Here is a 22,521-nt window from a genome sequence, read left to right on the forward strand (position 1 = left end):
CTGTGAAAAGCCCCTAATTGCCATGTTCCAGCGCCTGTTCGGGGAGGCTGGTACGGGAATTGAACAGTGCTGCTGGCCTGCGTTGGTCTGCTTTAAAAGCCAGCTCTTTAGCCCTGTGCTAAACCAGCCCCTACTGAAAAGCTAGTGAACAAAACAAAATGCAGTCGAACATAACATTTACTTGCACAATATGTTTTGTGTGACCAGGAATCCAGAATGCCTGCGGATTGAGCCACTTAAGTAGCCGACTAAGGGTCAATTCCTTCCTGAGTGGGGATTTTCCACATTGCATGGGGAGACTGATCAGTGAAGCATGGTGGTCTCCAAACAGGCTGCAGTGGGAAGGATCCTTCTTGTGGGGACTCCATGACCTAGGATAGGGGTGGGCCCTTCTGCTGGCATGACTTCCTCTTATTCAAATGTCACTACCAACATTCAGGGACACTTCCCCCACACCCGCCATGGCTTTCCCCAGTGTTCCCAAGCCATTTACCTGTCTTTGAGGATGCCAGAGCAATGAGGTGCCCTCTCCTTACAGCCTCAGCAGTGGCCAACTCTGAGGTAACATTGCTGAGGCTGCTGAGCTACAAGCCTACTAATTGGGCCAGCAGCTCACAAGGGCAGGATGCCATCCTTAATTACCATCCACAAAATCAACCCAACTGTACTTTACCTGCTAGATGCAGTTACTTGCTACATCTTGCCTTTTGAACTCCATGGCCTTAATCCTCAACTACCTCAGTAACCCCCACCCCCACCGGGCCCACCACCCCATTATTAACAGTCATGCCTTCAATTGTCGATATTCGTGCCTAATCCCCTTGCTCTTGATGATTCTCTCCTTTTTGTATTCCTTTTCTAATCTACACTCCCATTGTGGGGTTTCTTTAAGCCTTTGTGAAGATTCTTGGGGTGCTTTTTAAATTATTCTATAAATGCAACTTGTTGGCACATGCCCAGCGACTACAGGTACTTTTATAGAGGATAACGCTCTATGATTTTATTTAATTCTGATTATCATTCTTTATCATAATGCAGGAACCAATAATTGATAGTTTTTCAGAAAATGGACATAAGCCTAATCAGATTAAAGGGGATGTGGAATTTATAAATGTGCACTTCAAATACCCTTCACGGCCTGATGTTGAGGTAGGACTCATTCTATCTCTTTAGATACAAAGATTGTTTTCTATGTATTAAGATTAAGAGTTCTTACTTAGATTAACCTCTTAAAAAAGTCTTGCATTTACATTTAAATAGTATTACATCTATGAAAACTTAGAAACACTTCTAATTAGAACGTTTTGCAAGGTCATTGACCTGAAACTGGCCCATTGGGAATGGGTTAGCAGCTGGGAAGTTTTGCAAAATGGTGCAGGTAGATGTCTGGAATTTGAGGGGCGCATCCCAACATCTGGTGGTTCTGATGCCTTCCAGGATTGAGCCACTCAAGAGACTAATTAAGGGTTATTATGGGCCACTTCCTGCCTCTGCAGGCATTTTGGCCAGGTCAGGAGAGTCTCCTGCCTCACGGGAGACCAGTGGGGTGGGTAGGGGTACAGGAAGAGACGGCTTAGGGGGCAGAATCCTTTATCAACAATCTTGGAGGTGCATCCCAATGTCAACTGGGCTGCCCCCACTCCCAACTCTCCAGGACATGCCTTCAATTGCCAGGGCCCCAGCTTCCACCAACAACACTCTGCCCTCTCAGTCATTGAGATGGCTTCTGCCTGCAGCTGTAGCCTCGACAATGGCCACTGCTTGTGTGATATTGCTGATCAGCAGCTTTAGGGGGAAAGCCAATCTTCCTTAGCTGGTTTGAGGCCAATTAATTAATCACTGCCAGCAAAATGCATCCTATTGTCCTGCCTTCAGCTCTAACTACAGGATTTCCGAAACGTGAGGAAACTTCAGCCCAGTAGCTCTGATTCTCTCTTTACAGATGCTGCCTGACCTGTTCAGTATCTCAAATATATTTTGTTTTTATTTCTGGTTAAATTGAATTGGAACCCTGCTATCAACCTTAAGTTATCGATACTTTATTCTTGATCAAAATATTTGCGCAGTCCTCTCTAATTACACTTAATTTTCAGAGCGGAAATAAAATATCTTTAAATGTTTAAAATATATTCATTTTCCATTCCCTGTTGTTTTATGGTAGATATTAAAAGGACTGCAACTGAAGTTGAAAAGCGGGCAAACGGTTGCTCTGGTTGGCAGTAGTGGATGTGGAAAAAGCACCACAATCCAGCTCCTACAGAGATTCTACGACCCTGAAGATGGAATGGTAAAGAATTTGACAACATGCGTCATACTGTGAAAATAAAGTAGCTCAAACCGAGGTGCTCCAAACCAAGTTATTCTTAACAGATAGATTTTAACGTGCAGGATGGGCAATTCGGGATGGGCAATAAATGCTGCACTAGCCTGCAGGGCCCAAGTCCATTAAAGAAAATAAATCTTTCCAGAAGTGGAATACACAAAATAAAATAAAATTCACAAGCGATTACAGGTGGCAGTTCAAATAGAAAATCCATTTTATTAGTTTTGTATCTGGAGATATAGGCAGCGATTCTCTGAGGCCACTTGTCCCCAGGTGGGATTCCCAATGGCCAGCTGAAAAGGGCGCAAGTGCCATAATGGGATTCTCGTTGTGGTGTTGGGTAACTTTCTCCCTGCCCAGAGGAGAATGAAGACATGGAAGTTTGAATTGCTGGGTAGGACAAGTCATAAGCCAGCATTCTTTTTGCCTGGTGTTTGAGGTAAGAACAGCAGTTATACAGATAAACTCCTGCATACAGAAAATAGTCTGCAGTTCCTGCGCCTCCATGAAGTGATGTGCGAGGGTATGATTCAAAGTAAATGAACATGGAAGGTAATCAAAGGATATTGATGTGATACATCAAGATGTGTTAACGGGAGGTTCTACAGCTGTAAGTAGAACATATGAAGTAAAAATTGTGAAAAGAAGTACACCATAATATAATAACATTTTAAATGGAGAACATAGAGCCTTAGTATGTAATTCTTCCTTCATCACTGATGGGTGTACCATCTACAGGATGCACTGCAGCGACTCGCCAAGGCTCTTTTGACAGCACCTTCCAAGCCCACATCTAGATGGACAAGGGCAGTAGGCCCATCGGAACACCACCACCTGAACGTTCCCCTCCCAAGTCACTCTCCATCCTAAACTGGAACTACATTGTCATTTCTTCACTGTTGCCAGGTCAAAATCCTGGAACTCTCCCTACACCACATAGACTGCAGATGGTCCAAGAAGGCAGCTCACCAACACCTTCTAAAGGAAAATTAGGGATGGGCAGTAAATGCTGGACTAGCCTGCAATGCCCATGACCATGAAAGAAAACTAGAATCACTATATAAAAAAGTACACAAGCTATTAAAGGTGGCAGTTCAATAGAAAAACAACTGTAATTAGTTTGTATATGGAGATATAGGCAATGATTCTCTGGGCCACTAGCACCAGGTGGGGTTCCTGATAGCCAGCTGAATCAGGCATGAGTGCAAAATGGGATTCTTGTTGGGTGTCAAACCAATTGTGAGGCTCAGGCTGTGCTGGAGGGGCTCAGGTGCAGGGTCGTTCCTGGGATGGTGGTCGTGTGACAGTCTTACTTCTGTAGCATTGAAAATCATTGAACTGTTTTTCAGGATGTCAAGTTGTCTTCCCTCAGATATGTTGGACCCTTTGATGTCTCTCCCAGCATGTCAGTATCAATTATCTGTCAGAGGAAGGCAAAAGTCTCCCCTCTGTAGCCTTGAAACACTTTGATATCTCTCCCAGCATGTCAGTGTCAATGATCTGTCAGGTGAAGGTGAAAGACCTCCCTTTGGTATGTTAGATACCAGTGAAGTGCTTTTACCACAGTCAATTTAATTTTCCTTTAACTTTTTCAAGCCTCTGGGCATGCTGAGAATCCTAAAAGCTTTAAACGTAATTGTTTACATTCAATTTCATAGCCCGTTATCTTTTACAAGCCTCTTGTTTGACAGCTCCAGGCTATTTCAAAGGAGGGGTTGGCTTTGTTTGTTTCATAGCTTTTCACTGTCCATTAACACTGAAGTGCTTCCTCTTTTGAGCAGGTGTCCTTTCTTTTTTTCATAATTTAGAGTACCCAATTTTTTTTCCAATTAAGGGACAATTTAGCATGGCCAATCCACCTACTCTGCACATCTTTGGGTTGTGGGGGTGAGACCCATGCACACACTGGGAGAATGTGGAAACACCACACGGACAGTGACCCAGGGCCAGGGTCGAACCCAGGTCCTTGGCGCCATGCGACAGCAGTGCTAACCATTGAGCCACCATGCCGCCCACGGTGTTCTTTCCAACTGAATTTTTTTTAAAGAGGCTGTTTCTTTGTTCTAATGAGCTTCCTAGAAAGACCAGGTATAAGGGCAGCACTCAGAGTGTAAAAGGTAATGGACCATAAAATTGAATGTAAACAATGCAGTTTAAAGGTTTTAGGCTTCTCAGCATTTACAGAGGCTTGAAGAAGTTAAAGAAGAATGAAATTGATTGTGAAAAATTAACTTCAAAGTTTTCCACACATCAGAGGGAAGGCTTACACCTTCATCTGACAGATCATTGATAATGACCTGCTGGGAGGGGCATCAAAGGGTTCCAACACATAAGAGGGACTGTGAAACAACAACTTGTCATGCTGAAAGACAGTTTAACATTTCTGAAGCTTCAGAGGGAGAACCTCCACACAACCCCCATCCCAGGAAAGACACCGGTCCTCAGCCCCTCCAGCCTAGAACGGGCCCCCTGACTACCACCTTCCCTGAAGGATCCCCCTCCCAACCTGGAGGCAAGAGGTAGCTGAGAGGGGGGACCTGAAGTGGGAGTGGGGGGAACTAAAGGGGGGGGGGGGCATGAAGAGGAGGCCTAAAGGGGGGAGGATTTGGTTTATGGAACTGAGGGGGGAGTCTGAAGGGAGGGCCTGGATGGGAGGTTGAAAGGCGCCCTGATGGGGGACTGAGTGACTGAGGAGATGGGGGGGGTGGCATTTGGCAAGCCCACAACTAATTGCCGGTCACTTGGTGGGTGGGGGCTTGCCAGTGATTCACTGGGGGGAGGGGGGGTGCTTGCCAGCGATTTGGTGTGTGTGTGGATTTGCCAACAATTCGAAGAGGGGGGGCTGCAGTCTTATTCCGAGGTTGGGGCACCCCGATTTCTGAGGAGAAGTGGGACCCGTCAGCAGGTATAGGCCCGGGCTCTCTCAAGGCCAACGCAAACCTCACCCCCTCCACAAAAGTTTCAAAGTGAAGTTGAATCCCACCTCCACAGCGCTGCCAGCACCAGCGGGGAACACACCATTTTTCCCACTGTGGACAGTACTTAGATTTCATTCGACAGAATCATATCCATAAAATAAAAAAGGAAATAATGTTGAACTGCTACAAAAACTATTTCCATCTGTTACAAAATTTGGGCCCCATTGTCAGAAGAACAGATAAATAATGGAAAAATTGCTTGTAGTTCGGGCTTCTTTCACTGAAGCTGAAAGGTTAAACCATGGCTGCTTGGAAGTATACAAGTCGTAAAGAGTTCTGATAGATTGCACCATGATTAACTGCTTCCACGTCAGTGAGACAGCAACAGAAGGACTCACACTTAAAATAACCAGAAAAATATATAATAGATTTTATAAAAAGCTTCTTTACAAAGTGGGTGCCTGGAATTAACTGTTAACTGTCACAGTTTCTGCAGGAGTCAGAGAACATCTTATTTTGAGGGTATTTTGAATTATAAATTTCTCTTTCAGCATATTGTGCTTTTTTTGTGTTTTCACTTCAGTTACTTGCAGAAAGGGCAATAATGTTTTAGAGAGTAAACAGTGTAGATTCATCGGCACAGTGCCAAAGCAGGAAACTACAGTAATGCAGCCACCCATGTCATTCGAAGCAATGAACGCAAAAAAATAGATTTAATATGGATTTGTGTTTGAAGGTCTTAGTTGTTTTACCGTGTGCTGTCAATTTGGAATTGGTGGGGACTGAGGGATTAAGTCTCCAATTTAACTGCCTTCCCATGTGCTGGTTGGAGGGGCTTAAAATTCCCCACATTATAGGGTATAGGTCACAGCTGTAAATGATCACTAGATCTAACAGTACTGGGAAAAAGTACCAGCTCCAATGCAAACTCACCATCTACCTATCTTTATATTATGGCTTGGGTAAGGTTTGTTTGAGGTTTATAAGAGCATTGTTTGTTGTCTTGACATACATAACCAGTGATCCTGATTATTTTTAATTCCTATCTCTTCACACTATTTTTTTAATAAACATTTTATTGAGGTATTTTTGGTATTATAACAACTACAAAATAAACAATGTACATGAAACTAGAAACATTGTACAAAAGCTGTCTCCCTCCCTTACAGGTCCCACCTTTATTAACCCCCTACTCTAAGCTAAACTACCCCACCCCCCTTCTGCTGACGATTAATTTTCCGCGAAGCAGTCGACGAACGGTTGCCACCTCCAGGCGAACCCTAACAGTGACCCTCTCAAGGCGAACTTGATTTTCTCCAAACAGAGAAAGCTCGCCATGTCAGTTAGCCAGGTCTCCGACTTCGGGGGCTTTGAGTCCCTCCAAGCTAATAGTATCCGTCTCCGGGCTACCAGGGAAGCAAAGGCCAGAACGTCTGCCGCTTTCTCCTCCTGGATTCCCGGGGCTTCCGACACCCCGAAAATCGCCACCTCTGGACTCGGTGCCACCCTTGTTTTTAACACCGTGGACATGACATCTGCAAACCCCGGCCAAAATCCCCTAAGCTTCGGACATGTCCAGAACATGTGGTAATGATTCGCTGGTCCTCCCGCACATTTTGCACACCTGTCTTATACCGCAAAAAATCTGCTCATCCGGGCCACTGTCATGTGATCCTGATGAATGACCTTGAATTGTATCAGGCTGAGCCTGGCACATGTTGCGGACGCGTTGACTCTACTCAACGCGTCCGCCCATAGACCATCCTCTACTCTCCTCCCAGCTCCTCCTCCAACTTGCGTTTCAGCTCCTCGGTCTGCGTCTCCTCTGACCCCATAAGTTCCTTGTAAATTTCAGAGACGCTCCCTTCTCCAACCCACCCTCTGGAAACTAGACGCCACCTCCGAAAATCATCCTTCAATTGGTCTACTAGTCGGGCCAGATTTAATTTATGCAGCCGGTCCCATTCCCGCGCCACTTGGATGCCTAGGTACCTAAAGCTTCCCCCTACTAGTCTAAAGAGTAGCTGCCCAATCGCCTCGCCTGTCCCCTCGCCTGGACCGCAAACATCTCACTTTTGCCCATATTTAGCTTATACCCCGAAAACCGGCTAAATTCCCCTAGAACGCTCATGATTTCTTCCATCCCCTCTATTGGGTATGATACATACAGAAGCAGGTCGTCTGCATAAAGCGAGACTCTGTGCTCCAACCACCATCCACATGAAACAGGGATATCGGCCTGTAGGAGCCACAGAGCTCCGGGTTCTTCAGAATCAGCGAAATCGTGGCCTGTGACATCGTCGGGGGCAGCACCCCTCTTTCCCTTGTCTCATTGAACATCTCATCAACACCGGCCCCAAAATCCCAGAGAATTTTTATAGATGGCCTTCAGACCCTCCACTATCTCTTCAAACCCAATCGGGGCCCCCAGCCCTTCTACCAGCTCCCCTTCCACCTTTGGGAAATTCAGCCCCTCGAAGAAGTGCCTCATCCCCTCCGGCCCCGTAGGGGGTTCAGACCTATACAGCCTACTGTAGAAATCCCTAAACGCCTTATTCACCCCTGCTGAATCTCCGACCAGGTTCCCATCTCCGTCATTTACTTTCCCTATCTCCCTGGCTGCCTCCCTCTTTCTAAGCTGCTGTGCCAGCATTCTGCTGGCCTTCTCTCCATACTCATAGAGCGCCCCCCTCGCCTTTCTCAGCTGCTCCACCGCCCTCCCTGTGGTTAACAAGCCAAACTCCACCTGTAGCCTCCGCCGTTCCCTTAAAAGCCCTGCCTCTGGGGTCTCCACATACCTCCTATCGATCTGGGGTATCTCCTTTACCAGTCGGTCCGTCTCTGCTCTGTCCACCTTCTCCCTATGGGCCTAGATCGAGTTCAGCTCCCCTCTGACCACCGCCTTCAATGCTTCCCAGACCATCGCTGCTGAAACTTCCCCCGTGTCGTTGACCTGCAGGTAGTTCTGAATACATTTCCTCAGCCGCTCGCACACCCCTTTGTCAGCCAAAAGTCCCACATCTAACCTCCAGTGCGGGCACTGGTTACTGTCTTTACTAACCTGCAGGTCAACCCAGTGCGGAGCATGGTCTGAGATTGTGATCGCCGAATACCCCGTGTCCGCCACCCCTGACAGTAAGGCCCTGCTCAAAATAAAGAAATCAATCCGGGAGTACACTTTATGCACGTGTGAGTAGAAGGAGAACTCCTTCACCCTCGGCTGCCCAAATCTCCATGGATCTCCCCCCCCCCATCTGCTCCATGAACTCTTTTAGTTCCTTTGCCATTGCTGGCACCCTGCCTGTTTTCGAGCTTGACCTGTCCATGCCACGTTCAATAATTGTGTTGAAGTCCCCTCCCATGACCAACTTGTGCGAGTCCAGGTCAGATATCTTCCCCAGCATCCTCTTTATAAACTCCACATCATCCCAATTAGGCGCATACACATTTACTAATATCACCTGCACCTCCTCCAGTTTCCCACTGACCATAATGTACCGACCTCCCGCATCCGAGACTAATCTACCCGCCTCAAACACCACCCGCTTATTAATCAGGATCGCGACCCCTCTAGTCTTTGAATCCAGTCCCGAGTGAAAGACCTGACTGACCCAACCTTTTCTCAATCTAATCTGGTCAGTTACTCTAAGGTGCATCTCCTGCAACATTACCACGTCTGCCTTCAGTCCCCTAAGATGCGCGAACATACGTGCCCTCTTGACCGGCCCATTTAACCCTCGAACATTCCAGGTGATCAGCCTAGTTGGGGGGCTCATTGCCCCCCCCCCCTTCACCGATCAGCCATCCCCCTTTTTGGGCCCGCCTCCAGCCCATGCTCCGTGCCTCCACCGGCCCACCCCCAGGCAGTCTCCGCCCCCAACCTCCTCTCTGTCCCTTAGCCCAAGTACCTCCCTCGTCAGCAGAACATTTACCCCCCCTCCCCCCCCCCAGTAACAACACTCTGTAACCCAACCCCTTTAATAAACCAAACATATGCACCCCCCCCCCCACTGCGTATCCATGAGCTAGCCTGCCCAGCTAGCTTGGTGGCCCCCAACCCTGGTGCCGGATAGTCTCCCACCTATTGTTCCCTCCCCCCCCCTCCGCCCCCCCCCCCCTCCCCGCTCATACAAACATACTCCAACATCAAATAATCCCCACACAATTGCCCAACAGAAAGACACCAAGATCTAAACAAGCACACCTCCATCCCTTAACGGTGCAAATTAAACCTTAACTCACTCAGTCTACCGCTGGTCCCAAATCAATGCAAAAGGCACTACAAACAGCTTCCACAAAACGAAAAACGAGAAACTTTTTTTAAAAGAACAGAGAAACCAAACAAAACAAAAAACGGGCCGGATACAACAGTCCGAATTTCACCTTTTTCTTAAAAAGGATCGACCTAATCTGGTTGGAGCCTGCTCTTCTCCTGGCCACCTCCAGACTCAGGTCTTGGTAAACCAGCAGGATACTGTTGTCCCACTTACAGCTCCGTGTCTGCTTGGCCCACTGTAGAATGCGCTCCTTATCCGAGTGCCTGTGGAATCGCACCACCATTACCCTCGGGGGGGGGTCTCCCATTCGCGGCTTTCTCACAAGTGCCTGTGAGCCCTGTCCATCTCCAAGGGCCGGGAGAATGCCCTATCCCCCTAAACATCTCTGCGATGTATGCCCCAGCGTCCGCTCCTTCGGACCCCTCCGGGAGCCCAACGATTCTCAAGTTCTGCCGGCGGGACCTATTCTCTAGGTCCTCCACCTTCTCCAGGAGCTTCTTCTGTTGGTCTCTCAGCATTCCCACCTCCAATTCCACCGCAGTTTGATGTTCCTCCTGCTCAGCCAGTGCCTTCTCCACCTTCTGGATCGCCCGATCTTGGGCGTCCAATCTAAGCTCCAGCCGCTCAATCGACTCTTTTATCGGGTCCAAGCAGTCCCGTTTCTGCTTAGCAAAGCCTTCCTGAATAACTTGCATCAGCTGCTCCATTGACCGCTGGGTCGACAAACCAGAGGTCCGGTCCTTCCCCATGCTGACCCTGCTGCAGCTTCAGCCCACGCCTTCTCTGTCTTTCTGTTTTTGCCTTTACGAGCTTAGTCCTTCTCTCCATGCATCAATGTGGGAATTCAGTACACAGTTGCCTCTGTCAGCAGTTTTACAATTCAAGTTCGGTAGAAAATCGGGGGAAACGGTCCAAACGTCCGACCCGAGCGGGAGCCACCAAATGTGCGACTTACTCCTTCATAGCCGCCACCGGAAGTCCGCTTCACACTTTTGACTAATCAGAAATGTTGTGTTGTCTTATTGACAAATTTGCTTTCCTCTGAAGCTCACACAGCTTTTTATGCCAATGGTTTCACATCACAATACATTAAAATTTGTGATTTTTATTGACTTAAGTGTATATTTATTTCAACAGATTCTGCTTGATGGACAGGATATCCGAACTTTAAATGTTAGGCATCTCAGGGAAATTATTGGGGTCGTGAGCCAGGAACCCATCCTCTTTGCTACCACAATAGCTGAAAACATACGCTATGGTCGTGAAGATGTCACCACGACTGAGATAGAAGAAGCTGCCAAGGAAGCTAATGCCTATGATTTCATTATGAAATTGCCAGATGTAAGCACTGACCTTTTTTGCTATTGAACTAATAGATTTACTTCATGGATTATTCGATTTTGCAAGCGTGATTGCTGCTGTGATAAGCTTGTCTCAATTTCTCTGTGAGACTCAATTTCCCTTGGAGACTTTTTGTCTTTCATTTTTATTTTAGGGACATAACAGCTTTATATCCTTTCTCTTTGCCAATCTTTGGGTCGAGTTCTGGAGCTCCTTTTTAACTGACCAACCAATAATACCCGGGTTTCTGGTTTGGTCACTTTTGGAAAAGCTCTTTCGCATTTTTAAGCTAATCATGCAGCTTTCCAGGTTTTTGATCTTTTTTAGCCAGCTCCTGCACTATCAGCAAGAGCTCCTGTCTTGTTTATGCCAAACAGAAAAAATCTAATCTCTTCCTGAGAGTGATCTTCTTACAAGAAGTGTTTAATTTTGTCGCTGTTTGCTTTTGCTTTGTGTCTGCATCTGTGCCTTTACCCCTCAACTCCTCTGCTTGTAGCTGTCCTTTGTGTCAGCAGCTCTCCTTTAAGTCTGCCTGCCACATGACTTTTTCCTTCCAGTTGGTACTGCTTCCAGGTCAAGGCTCATCAAGCCACATGGACAGTATTTCTTATTATGCAAGCAAATTATAACTGATCCCTTTTCAACTGATGTCAACTCTGAAAAGTCATTTCAAACATTCTTTAAAACGATTACAGATCCAACAGACCTTTTGAAGAAATTGCTAATTTTTCTTACTGCTCTTCTGTGTTAGATGCCACACTTAAAGTGATGTCAGTATGCGAGAATATCTGTAACCCACTCACGCTGTCATTTCTCTAAACCACACTCCTCACTCCCCATCTGACCCCATGCCCCTTTCACAGCCTCCAAGCCACCCCATGCACTCTCCAAAGTGACACATACCCCTCTATGCCACTTCATATCCTCCCCACACTCCCTTATCCTCTCAATGTTCCCTCATACTAACAATTCTGCCTCATACCCAATGCACCCTCCATACCCGCTCATACCTCACATGCACCCTCCATGCTCTCTCATACTCCATGTCCCCTCCATGCCTCCCATGTGTCCCCAGTAGCCACTCCGCAAAATCACTAAAGGAAGATCTTAAGTTGCCTTTTAAATGGACATTAAACAAACACTGCCAACAATCCAAAGGACATCACGGTGGCACAATGGTTAGCACTGCTGCCTCACAGGGTCAAGGACCCGGGTTCGATTCCGACCTCGGCTGTCTGTGTGGAGTTTGCACATTCTCCACATGTCTGTGTGGGTTTCCTCTGCTGCTTTGATTTCCTCCCACAGTCCAAAGATGTGCAGGTTAGGTGTTTTGGCCAAGCTAAATTACCCCTTAGTATCCAAAGGTTAGGTGGAATATGGGGATGGGGCAGAGAATTGGGCTTATGTAGAGTGCATGTTTGAAGGGTTGGTGCAGACTTGATGAGCCGAATAGCCTCCTTCTGCACTGTAGGGATTCTATGAATCTAATAGAACTGTCCTTCTGTACTTGATACTGTAAAATGGTCTATTTCACAAAAGTCATTAAAAAATAAATCCCCTAGACTGGACAATCTGTTGTAAAAACAAACAAATGATTTTTCACTTACCACATCAAATAGAGGTATGCCTTTAGTAATCTCTTAAAGTTGTCAATCAAAATGTAAGCATGGCTCCCTGCTGAGATAAGTGGTTCTGGAGCTTTTAAAATCTAACCAAGAGTTCATAATATGCTCATCGGTAATAATAAATCCTTGGAAATGTACTCAGTGGAGTTTATTGAAAGTGAAAAAGACAGATGGCATTTATTTTTAAACTATACTAGATATCCTACCAACTGAAGCAGTCCAGGAGGCTGTCTTTCCTCTTGAAGTGACAGCAACTGACCTATTTTTTCATTAAATGGGCTCTGGGCTTTTAAATCTCTTCAGATCACCACACTGTTGTTCCCAGGCAGTGTTCTTCAGTTTCGAATGCCTCAGAGCATTTGAAACTGAAGAATTCCATGTGGGAAAAGTACTCTAATGCATTTTAACACTTAAACAATGCTGGTGACTGTAATGGCCAAAGATACTTTTCGAATCAGAGTTCTGATGAATCCCTGCAGTTGAAACACATCTACATTGCAGTGCAGCAAAGTGACATTTGAAGTTGTCAAAACAGTTAACACTTGCCTGTCAAAATACTCCTGACTCCTCGGTAGGCTTCGCCAGGCACTCCAGTGTGCTTTTTTAGGGCTTCCAAAACACACACATGAAAATAGGGCAGCGGCGGGGGGGGGGTTAGGGTTTACAACGGTGACCCAGCCCCATTCTTGCCTTCATCACCAGGTGGAAATTCAGCCCCTGATATGTTATCCCTTAATTTTAAAGCCTCATTATAAAACTAAGAAAATCATTCAGGGCTGATTCGATCTTTCAGCTGAATAAGAATTCCTCAAAATGATTCTTTTGCTCCCGATCTATCGCTTGTTTTCTTTCTTTATCTTCCTTACCTGATGCAAGAATAATCCCTGCTCTCTCTCCGTGTAGGTGGGAGGACAAATGGCTGTTACCTCACCCATTTTGCATTTGCCGCATTACTTTTCAGGAGACCAATATGTACATTGTGGGTTAGATATTTTCCTGCTGTCTATGAATGGTGGTGGCATCCCGCCATTAGTAAAAGTGACTCATTTATTTGAATTGTATTTTAAATAATCTTTAACATGTCACGATTGCGATGATGTTTGCACAAATTGATCACAGGAGCCTCAGGTATTGTTTATTCTGCCAACATTCTGGGCGGAGAGCACTACCTCAGAGGGACCTCCAAAGCAGCACTCTGCCAGGCCACAAATTTACAGTATATTTATACGCTGAAAGGCACATACACAGAACATTGCTTAAATTCCAGTGTTGTCTGCAATTGGTTTAGATAAAACAGATGCCTTTGGTTCCAGGTGGTACACATGGTGTTAGGTTAGGATGTAAGTTTAAGGTTAACTGTTGATGTAAACATGAAACTGGTAGTGTCTTTTACTCCAAGTGCACAAATTGGTTATATTCTCTTTTAAGAAAACCATATTATTTTATTTTCCCTAACATCACTGATTATTTTCTATAGCAATTTGAAACATTAGTTGGGGAAAGAGGCACGCAACTTAGCGGAGGTCAGAAGCAAAGAGTTGCCATTGCACGTGCTCTGGTACGCAATCCCAAGATTCTGCTGCTGGATGAAGCTACCTCTGCATTAGATGCTGAGAGTGAAGCTACTGTTCAAGCTGCTCTTGATAAGGTAATGATTGTTTTTATCTAGTGCGATTATCTATGTTAATCTAGTGAGGTTGCTGCAATTATCTGAAAAGCCTTGCCAAACTTAAAGATTTGGTGATAAAACATTCTTCAGATAATGGTTCAAGGATAATGAGGACCGGGACTTTCTCAATACATTATTTGTAGCAAAATAGTATGTAGTGATTCACATTTTGACTGAAAACAGCAAAAAAGAAAATTTCTCTGGACCAACCACTGGGGGTGACATTGAATTAACTCTGAGATTTTTGTGGTAGAATTTGGCAAGTGAATCAAGTCATTGGCTCAACACACCAGAAATCAAATAATTTTAAGGTGCAATTTTGCAGACCCGGGCCAGATTCTCCAAAAATGCGGCTATGTCCCCACGCCCGCCAGAGGTTTTTTCAAAAAGTCCGGAGTGATTCTCTGATTTCAAGAGGGATAGCAGGGCCCCGGCGCGCGCCCTGCAAATCCTGCTGGCTATACGAGGTCCTGCACTTCCGACCGCGGGTCTGCACAACATGGCGGAGCCACACAGCGGGCCGGCGCGGTAGAAGATAGGCCGCCCCTGGATTGCGCGTGCCCTCCGATCGATACCCCCGATCGCGGGCCTGGCCGTCGCAGAGGCCCCCCTTGGAGTCTGATCTCCCCCGCCCCCCACCAGGACGGCCAGCGCGGCCGTGAGTCCAAGCTCCCGCCGGGTGGAACCAGGTTGGAACCACGACGGCGGAACTCGCCAGTTGACCGCGGAGAATCGCCGCGTGGGCCTCTTTCAATGGCCCCCGACCGGCGCCGCATCAACCACGCGAGCGCGGCTGGCAACAATTCTCCGGTCCGCAGAGAATCGCGTCCTGGCGTTGGAGCCGATCGCAGGTCTGAGACCCGGGCGCGATTCTCCCATGCCACGCCGTATGGGAGAATCGCTGTTTGCGCCAGTTTTTCCCACGGCACCAGTCCGACGCCGGGAGGTGATTCTCCGAGGAGCGGAGAACCGGCGCCATTTGCGCCGGCGCGTTTGGCGTGGTGCGGTTGCAGGCCGCTGATTCTCCGGCCTTGATTGGCCAAGCAGCCACGCGGATAATGCAGAGTCCCGCCGGCGCCGTTCACACCTAGTCGCTGCCGGCGGGAACTCTGCGCGTGGGGTCGGGGGGTGGCCTGTGGAGCGGGGAAAGGAGCTCCCTCATTTTGGGGGGGCTTCGATGGGGTCTGGCCCGCGATCAGGGCCCACCAATCGGTGGGCCGGCCTCTCCAGCCCCGGCCCTATTTTATTACGCGGCCGGCCCCTGAACCCCCACGCCATGTTGCGTCGGGGCCGGCGCGATGAAGAAGTCCCCTGAACATTCGTGGGTTGGCGCGGCCCAACTGCACATGCGCGGGTTGGCGCGGCACCCATTTGGCGCCGGGAAGGGAGGCTGGCGCGGCATGAACCGCTCCAGTGCCGTGCTGGCCCACTGTGGGGGCCAGAATCGCTACTGCCCGCGCCTGTTTCGCGCCGTCCTGAAACGCGACGACATTCACGACGGCACGAACACTCTGTCTCCATTTCGGAGAATCGCGCCCCCCATTCTCCACCCCCGCGCTGAACGCGATTTTGGGGCAGAGGCAAGAATGGGTGGAATCCCCAGGTAGGGCGGTGATCAGTGCCGTTGCTCCAGTGCCCGAGCTTGGCTGACCAAATACATAGGGGGTCCTCAGGCAGGGCAGGGATTAGTGCCGTTACTCCATTGCCTGGGTGACCTTACAAGAACGGAAAGAATTTGAATATCTATGGACTTCCGACAAACTTGTTCCTTTAACTACCATTTTGGCGTCAAAAGAGTAGTTATGACGGCATCAAGAAATTTAGCATGAGACCGAAAGAAGAAACTGTATCAAAAAATTTAGTGAGAGTTTGACACAAATAGTCATACAAAAGATAAACATTCAACATTTAAAAATAACAAATGAAAGAAAGAAAAGTGGGCAGGCTCCATCAGAAAATAGGACGCCGTAAATCTCAATCAGTTCCTTTCTCTCATCATCTGGGCCTCCTGTATTGGGATGTCCCTTCGGGTACTAGCCATCGCCTCACTTCAGCTCCCCCCAGCCAAGTACTCGATTAGCCCGATGGTAATGTACCCAATTATTTTTTTTCCAATTAAAGTGCAATTTAGCATGGCCAATCCACCAAACCTGCACATCTTTGGGTTGTGGGGGTGAGACCCACGCAGACACAGGGAGAATGTGCAAACTCCACACAGACTGAGCCTGGTGGTGTTAACCACACTAAGGACCTCAAACCAGTTCAGAGACCAGTTCAAACTTAGTAACATGTCTGTTGCGGCCCCCATATGCAGAAACCATAGATTTGTATGGGGGAAGGTAGACACTACCTACAAAGCATGGAGAGAGGATAAAGGAGGTTGATGGTAAGGGACTTGGATGTGGACGGTAAAATGACAACCCTGGGGGAACTAACGGAAAAGCTTCAGCTCGCAAAAGGGAATTAACGCCACTACATGCAACTAAAGGACTTCATATGCAAGGAAACTATTAAATTTCCACAGATACCCAAACACACCATACAGGACAAACTATTAGCTCAGGATGAACTGGGGAATGGTAAATATGCCAGCATATATGGACGACTGTTGGAAGAAGTAAAGGTCCCACTGGACGAAACACGAGAAAGATGGGAGAAGGAACTGGAGATGGGAGTGGACTCTGGATCGAAGGTCTGCACAGGGTAAGCTCCACCTCCTCATGTGCAGGGCTAAGCCTAACGCAACTAAAGGTGGTGCACAGGGCGCACCTGACGGACACGCCTGAGCGGGTTCTTCCCAGAGATGGAGGGTAAATGTGAGCGGTATCACGGGGTTGGACCAATCACACCCAAATGTTCTAGTCCTGCACCAAACAAGGAAGATTCTGGACCACTTTCTTCGGGGCCATGTCCAAGGTGATGGGGTGAAGGTGGAGCCATGTCCGTTAGATGTGGTCTTTAGGTATCGGAGCCTCCAGAGCTCTCTGTGGGGAGAGGGGCCGACACCCTGGCCTTTGCCTCTCTGATTGCCCGGCGGAGACTCCTGTTTGGATGGAGGTCGGGGCCTCAGACTGGCAATTCTCTTTTCTTTCAACACAAACGTAAATTTTGACCACGCTTCCGATATGCATCGTAAAATGGTGTAATTTATGTACAACATCTGTTAAGATTGATGGAACAATTCAATTGAATTATACATTTATTATATTTGCTAGTCATAAAAGAAAACCTCAATAAAAACATTTTAAAAAATAAATGTATGTTTCTATGGGTTCAGGGTATTGAACTTGATGAGCAGCCATGAACACAATGAAAAGCAGAGCAAGCTCGAAGAGCCGAACAACCTCACCCTGCTTCTACTTTCTATGTATGTTTCTGCGAAAGGGCTGAATTTGAGAGATGAGATGAAAGTGGCAGACCTTAACCTCAATTAATTTGTCCTCATGCAGCATCCAGAAGCCCTGGTAAAATTAAACTCAATGGGAATTGGGGCTGGTACTGTCAAGATATTTTTTACTGCACTAGCAGCTCAACTCTTTATGTGGGGCTCAGATTTACGATCTTCTGACGCAGAGGCAGCTTGCTACTAGTTGTGGTAAGCTCTTGCAAAGGTTTTCAAGAAGCGAATATACTTCCTTCTCTAAGGAAACTATACAGGCACTGGTGTGGAAGCATGAATGGGAATATGTGCCCAACCTAAACATTCACTTTGTATTTTCTCAAAGGTACGGAAAGGCCGCACTACTATAATTATTGCTCACCGTCTGTCAACAGTCCAAAATGCAGACATCATTGCAGGATTGCAGGATGGTGTCATTGCAGAGATAGGAACCAATGAAGAGCTGATGGAGGCGAAGGGAATTTATTATGCGTTAGTCACTGCACAGGTGCCTTTTAGAAGCCTATCTTTTAATTCAAAATTGATTTTAACCATTGACTAAAGTTGATAAGGTTATGAAGTTAAGGATCAATAAATGCATACATGCACATTTAATTTGTTTCAAAGCCAAATGGAAAATATAAATATAGTTTTATTTGTGTTCTTGCAGACGTTTAAGAATGAAGACAATGAGGCAGATGAATTGATTAATGAGGAAAATAAACCTGAACTTGAGACCGTTAGAACCACAAAGCCACTGCGAAGACAGTCAACACGAGTCAGCATGAAAAAGACAGAAATGGGCACAGATAAAAAGGATACTGATGTTAAACAGGTATGGGGCACTTCAGTTTAGTCAAGAAATATATACTTTGCACTTTAATTAAATATTGGATTGAAATAGTGCATCAATAATACTTTACGAAAAACTGGGTGGGATTCTCCGACCCTCTGCGCCGAAATCGCGCTTGGCGCGGGGCGGAGAATTACCAAAAATAGGCTCCCATGCCGGCACGCAATTCTCCGGAAACCATTCGCGCGCGCGGTCGACGCGGCGCCGGTCGAGGGCCATTGGAAAAGATCCCCCCGGTGATTCTCCGCACTCGATGGGCCGAGTGCTTGCCGGGTTCCGCCAGCGTGGTTCTAATGTGGTTCCACCCGGCGGGAAGTCGGTGTCACGACTGATGTGGGCGTTATGGCGGGGGGGGGGGGGCGGGGGGACGCGTGGGGATTGGACTCCGGGGGGGGGCCTTGATGACGGGCCATTGCGATCTGGGAGTGACCTATTTTCCTCCGCGCGGGCCCGCTGTGTGGTTCCGCCATGACGGCGACGCCCGGGCCGAGGTGGGCCGCTGCACGCATGCGCGGACCCACTTGCAGCCGCTGTGTGCATGCGCGGCCGTGCGGTTTGTACAGTAGGGCCCCGCCAATAGCCAGGGCTGCGGGACGCACGCCGGGGGTCCTGCTAGCCCCCTGGAAAACGGGGAATCACCCCAGACTTTCAAGGAAAAGTCCGGAGTGATTCTCACCCATTTTCCTGTGGGCGTGGGGACTTAGTCCCCCAAACGGAGAATCACGGCCATTATTTTATGAGTTTTCTCATGACCTTATATGTTGCGTATAAGTCTTATCTTTATTGTGTTTCTATTTTTGTTTAGAAGTTAATAATTCTTTAAAATTCATTTATGGGAGGGAGCATCGCTGTTTAGGTCAGCATTTCTTGCCCAACCCTAGTTGTCCTTCAGAAGGTGGTGGTGAGCTGCCTTCTTGAACTGCTCCCGTCATTGAGATTCAAAGACAAAAACAAAATGGGCTTAATATGTCTCTTTGTTGATTCATCGAATCCCTACAGTGCAAAAGGAGGCCATTTGACCCTTCGGGTCTGCACTGACCCTCTGAAAGAGCAGCTTACCACTGTACCCCTTTTGTACAGTGACCCCACAGAGAAGTATTGTTCTACCGAGATCAATACTTCTCTGTGGGTCCTCCAAGCCCACAGCAAGACTTCCATGGAATTAGGGAACCAGGGGTAGAGGGGATGGTGGGGGAGGGGAGGCATCCAACATTCCATCCTTTGATTTGTTGAAGCTTTGTTAACAATTCTGTAATGGAGCTATTCTTGAGCTTGCTGAGTCCCTTCAAATAAGAATCTTTCAATTAATTGGTGTGGGTCATCATCACACCCACAATTAGTCATTTGTCAAAAATCCGGAAATGGAATGTGGATGTTACTGCCATGGCAAATCCTGCTTCACTCCAAGCCGCAACCCACACTCACTGTTAGGAACTCCACTGCAAGAAGATCAGCTTATTTAAAATCCTGCCCGGTGTTTCTGACCCTTCTGATGAAGGATCATCAAACTTGGGCCTGATTCAGTAACCATTTTACGCCCACCGCAGAGCCAGCTGCAACGGGTGAATTCCGGGAGAGGCCCAAATCGGGCTGCGTGTTGGGCACCGTGCCTATCGCGAGTCATCTGACCCGTAGCACCCAGTGCGATCTGGTTCACACCCTCACTGGGCATAATCCAGATAATGGCTCATTTAAATATGTCAATGCCACATTCACCCAGTACCCAGCCGCACCAGCAAGGCCTCAACTGGGTGCCAATTAGTACTGGTCTCTACAAGTGGAGACCCGTCGTGATTGCCACTCTGGGTTCTCTGAGGCTATTTGAGCTCACCAGGTGGTCGGAGACAGGGCAGGGCAGTACCTGGCACCTAGCCACACTGCCAGGGCACCAGGGGCACCTCCGGTGCCAGGCTGGCAGTGCCAGGATGCCCAACTGTTGGTTGGCACTGCCAAGGGTCATGGCCTGAGAAGGTCCATGCCCATGAAAGGGGGTGAGCGGGGTGTTCGAAGAGTGTGGCGAGGGTGAAGGGGGGATATGAAGGGGCTTCATAAAGGTTGGGGGTGGGGTGAGGGCAGGTCCTGAAAGTGGGAAGCAGTTAAAAAGGGGGTGGACAGCTTGAAAAGTGGGGGCCCTTGGGTGTGAAGTTTGGGGGACCCTCAAGCTCACTTAGAAATCAGGGCATCCTTTCAAAATGGTGGCCCGATCTCTGAGGAGCTGGTCTCACCAGTGAGTTAAGCTCCCCACTGCTGAAATAATTTCCAAATGTGGGCTGGACTGGGAGAAACTCCCCGAGGCCTAAAGTATTGACCAGGTGTGGGTAAATCCAGGTCTGGATCTCACCCACAAAGCCGGCGGGAAACACCCCATAAACTCGCCCAGAATGTCACGTTGGATATTTTGGCTGAATCGCGCCTGTTAAGTGTTCGTCTCCCCACAACCACTGCCTAACTTGCCGAGTATTTGCAGTACTCGCTATTTTTGTTCCATATAAATTCTTTCCCGAAGCCTTTTTTAGGTTTGAACGAGTGAAAAGTGTGAAGTTCCATCATTTTCAGGTTACAGATTTGGCAAGTATATTCCATATTACCATTACATTCTATTTTTCAGGATCTTCCCAACATATCCTTTTTGCATATTCTCCGGATGAACAAGACTGAATGGCCCTATATGCTTGTGGGAACATTCTGTTCTCTTATAAATGGTCTCTTGCAGCCTGCCTTTGCCGTGGTATTTTCAGAAATTATAGCAGTAAGTTTAAAATTTTCAATTATATTTTGGTTACGGGAAGAACAAAATCTTTTATGAAACTGCATTTTGAAAATACTCTCTTGGAAAAAGAATTAATGGCGGTTTTATAATCTTTAATAGTCAGTAGGCAAACATCCAGTGATCAGAAAGTATTAAACAATCTACAGAGATCTAGACATGTAAAGTTCATAATTTATATTCTCGGATACTCAACTCTTGTACACTGCAGCCAGAATTAATTCCAGCCCTTACATGGAGCTGTTCAATGAATCAACAATTCATTGCATGAACTAGCAACCTGTCTATAGATCTCTGAGAAAGGGGGAATTGCCTTACATCCAATTTCGTTCTGCCACTGTAGTTTCCAGCTTTCTGTCTCCTTCCCCTTTTGAATACAGGAGTTACATTTGTTATCTTCCAATCTAATGGAACCTTTCCCGAAACTACGGAATTTTTGAAAATTGAAACCAATGCATCAACTATCTCATTAGCCACATCTTTCAAAATCTTAGGTTGAAGTCCATCCAGACTGGGAATACCCGCTGACTCAACAATTTTCTCTAAAAGGGGAAATTGCCTTACATCCAATTTAGTTCTGCCACTGTACAACTTATAAGTGTGACCACTGGTCATCCCTGATCTATTCAGTTGAAATAATTGATCCACATAAACACAAACATAAATATTTTACAAACCTCACTCAGGTTTCCCATCTCTCGGCAGCACGGTGGCGCAGTGGTTAGCGCTGCTGCCTTTGCTGGATTCATAGAATCCTTACAATGTAGAAGGAGGCTATTCTGCCCATTGAGGCTGCACCAGCCCTCCAAAGGAGCACCCACACAGGCCAATTCCCCCATCCTATCCCCGTAACTCTATCTAACCTGCACATCTTTGGACTGTGGGAGGGAACCGGGGCACCGATCGAAGCCCACACAGGCATGGAGAGAAATTCAAATTCCACACAGTCATCTGATGTGTTATGTACTCTGGGATAACACAAGCTGCAACTGGATGCAGCTTTAACCAAAAGATACTCCAGACCTTGAAGTTAGTTCAATCTGATTCATTGAGTCAGTAGCACAGTTAGCACAGTTCTCTATGAGTTCGACTCTCTGCTAACCTAAGTGTGGTTACTCTGTCTGACTGGACCCGACTAGCTCTTAGCCACATGCTGTAGGTGTAATACTGTGCATACACCCTGACTCACTTTGTAGATGTTCATCAATGGAAAGCCGGAGTGTGAGTGCCTCGTGCCTTTTACAGAGAGATACCACCCCTGAGTGTCCTGCCTGCTCATTGGTCATGTCCTGTTCTCTGTGTTCATTAGCTACCTGTCTGTGCCTGTCTGTATATCATTATCTGCATGTCTGCATATCATGATATCTCC

The 22,521-nt window shown here is 47.2% G+C and overlaps 1 protein-coding gene across 3 annotated transcripts in view; it reads left to right on the forward strand.

Annotated features, from left to right (window-relative positions):
- abcb4 (ATP-binding cassette, sub-family B (MDR/TAP), member 4) overlaps nucleotides 1-22,521 on the forward strand; it is a 198,882-nt gene that overhangs the window by 89,502 nt on the left and 86,859 nt on the right. For all 3 annotated transcript variants that reach the window (XM_072508646.1, XM_072508647.1, XM_072508648.1), the window contains exons 11-17: nucleotides 1,039-1,149; nucleotides 2,162-2,287; nucleotides 10,656-10,859; nucleotides 13,962-14,132; nucleotides 17,879-18,040; nucleotides 18,203-18,367; nucleotides 20,994-21,134. In XM_072508646.1, the coding sequence (XP_072364747.1) occupies nucleotides 1,039-1,149; nucleotides 2,162-2,287; nucleotides 10,656-10,859; nucleotides 13,962-14,132; nucleotides 17,879-18,040; nucleotides 18,203-18,367; nucleotides 20,994-21,134 (1,080 nt within the window). The remainder of the gene's footprint in view (nucleotides 1-1,038; nucleotides 1,150-2,161; nucleotides 2,288-10,655; nucleotides 10,860-13,961; nucleotides 14,133-17,878; nucleotides 18,041-18,202; nucleotides 18,368-20,993; nucleotides 21,135-22,521) is intronic.

This window comes from Scyliorhinus torazame, chromosome 6 (assembly GCF_047496885.1).
Source record: "Scyliorhinus torazame isolate Kashiwa2021f chromosome 6, sScyTor2.1, whole genome shotgun sequence".
Taxonomy (NCBI): domain Eukaryota; kingdom Metazoa; phylum Chordata; class Chondrichthyes; order Carcharhiniformes; family Scyliorhinidae; genus Scyliorhinus; species Scyliorhinus torazame.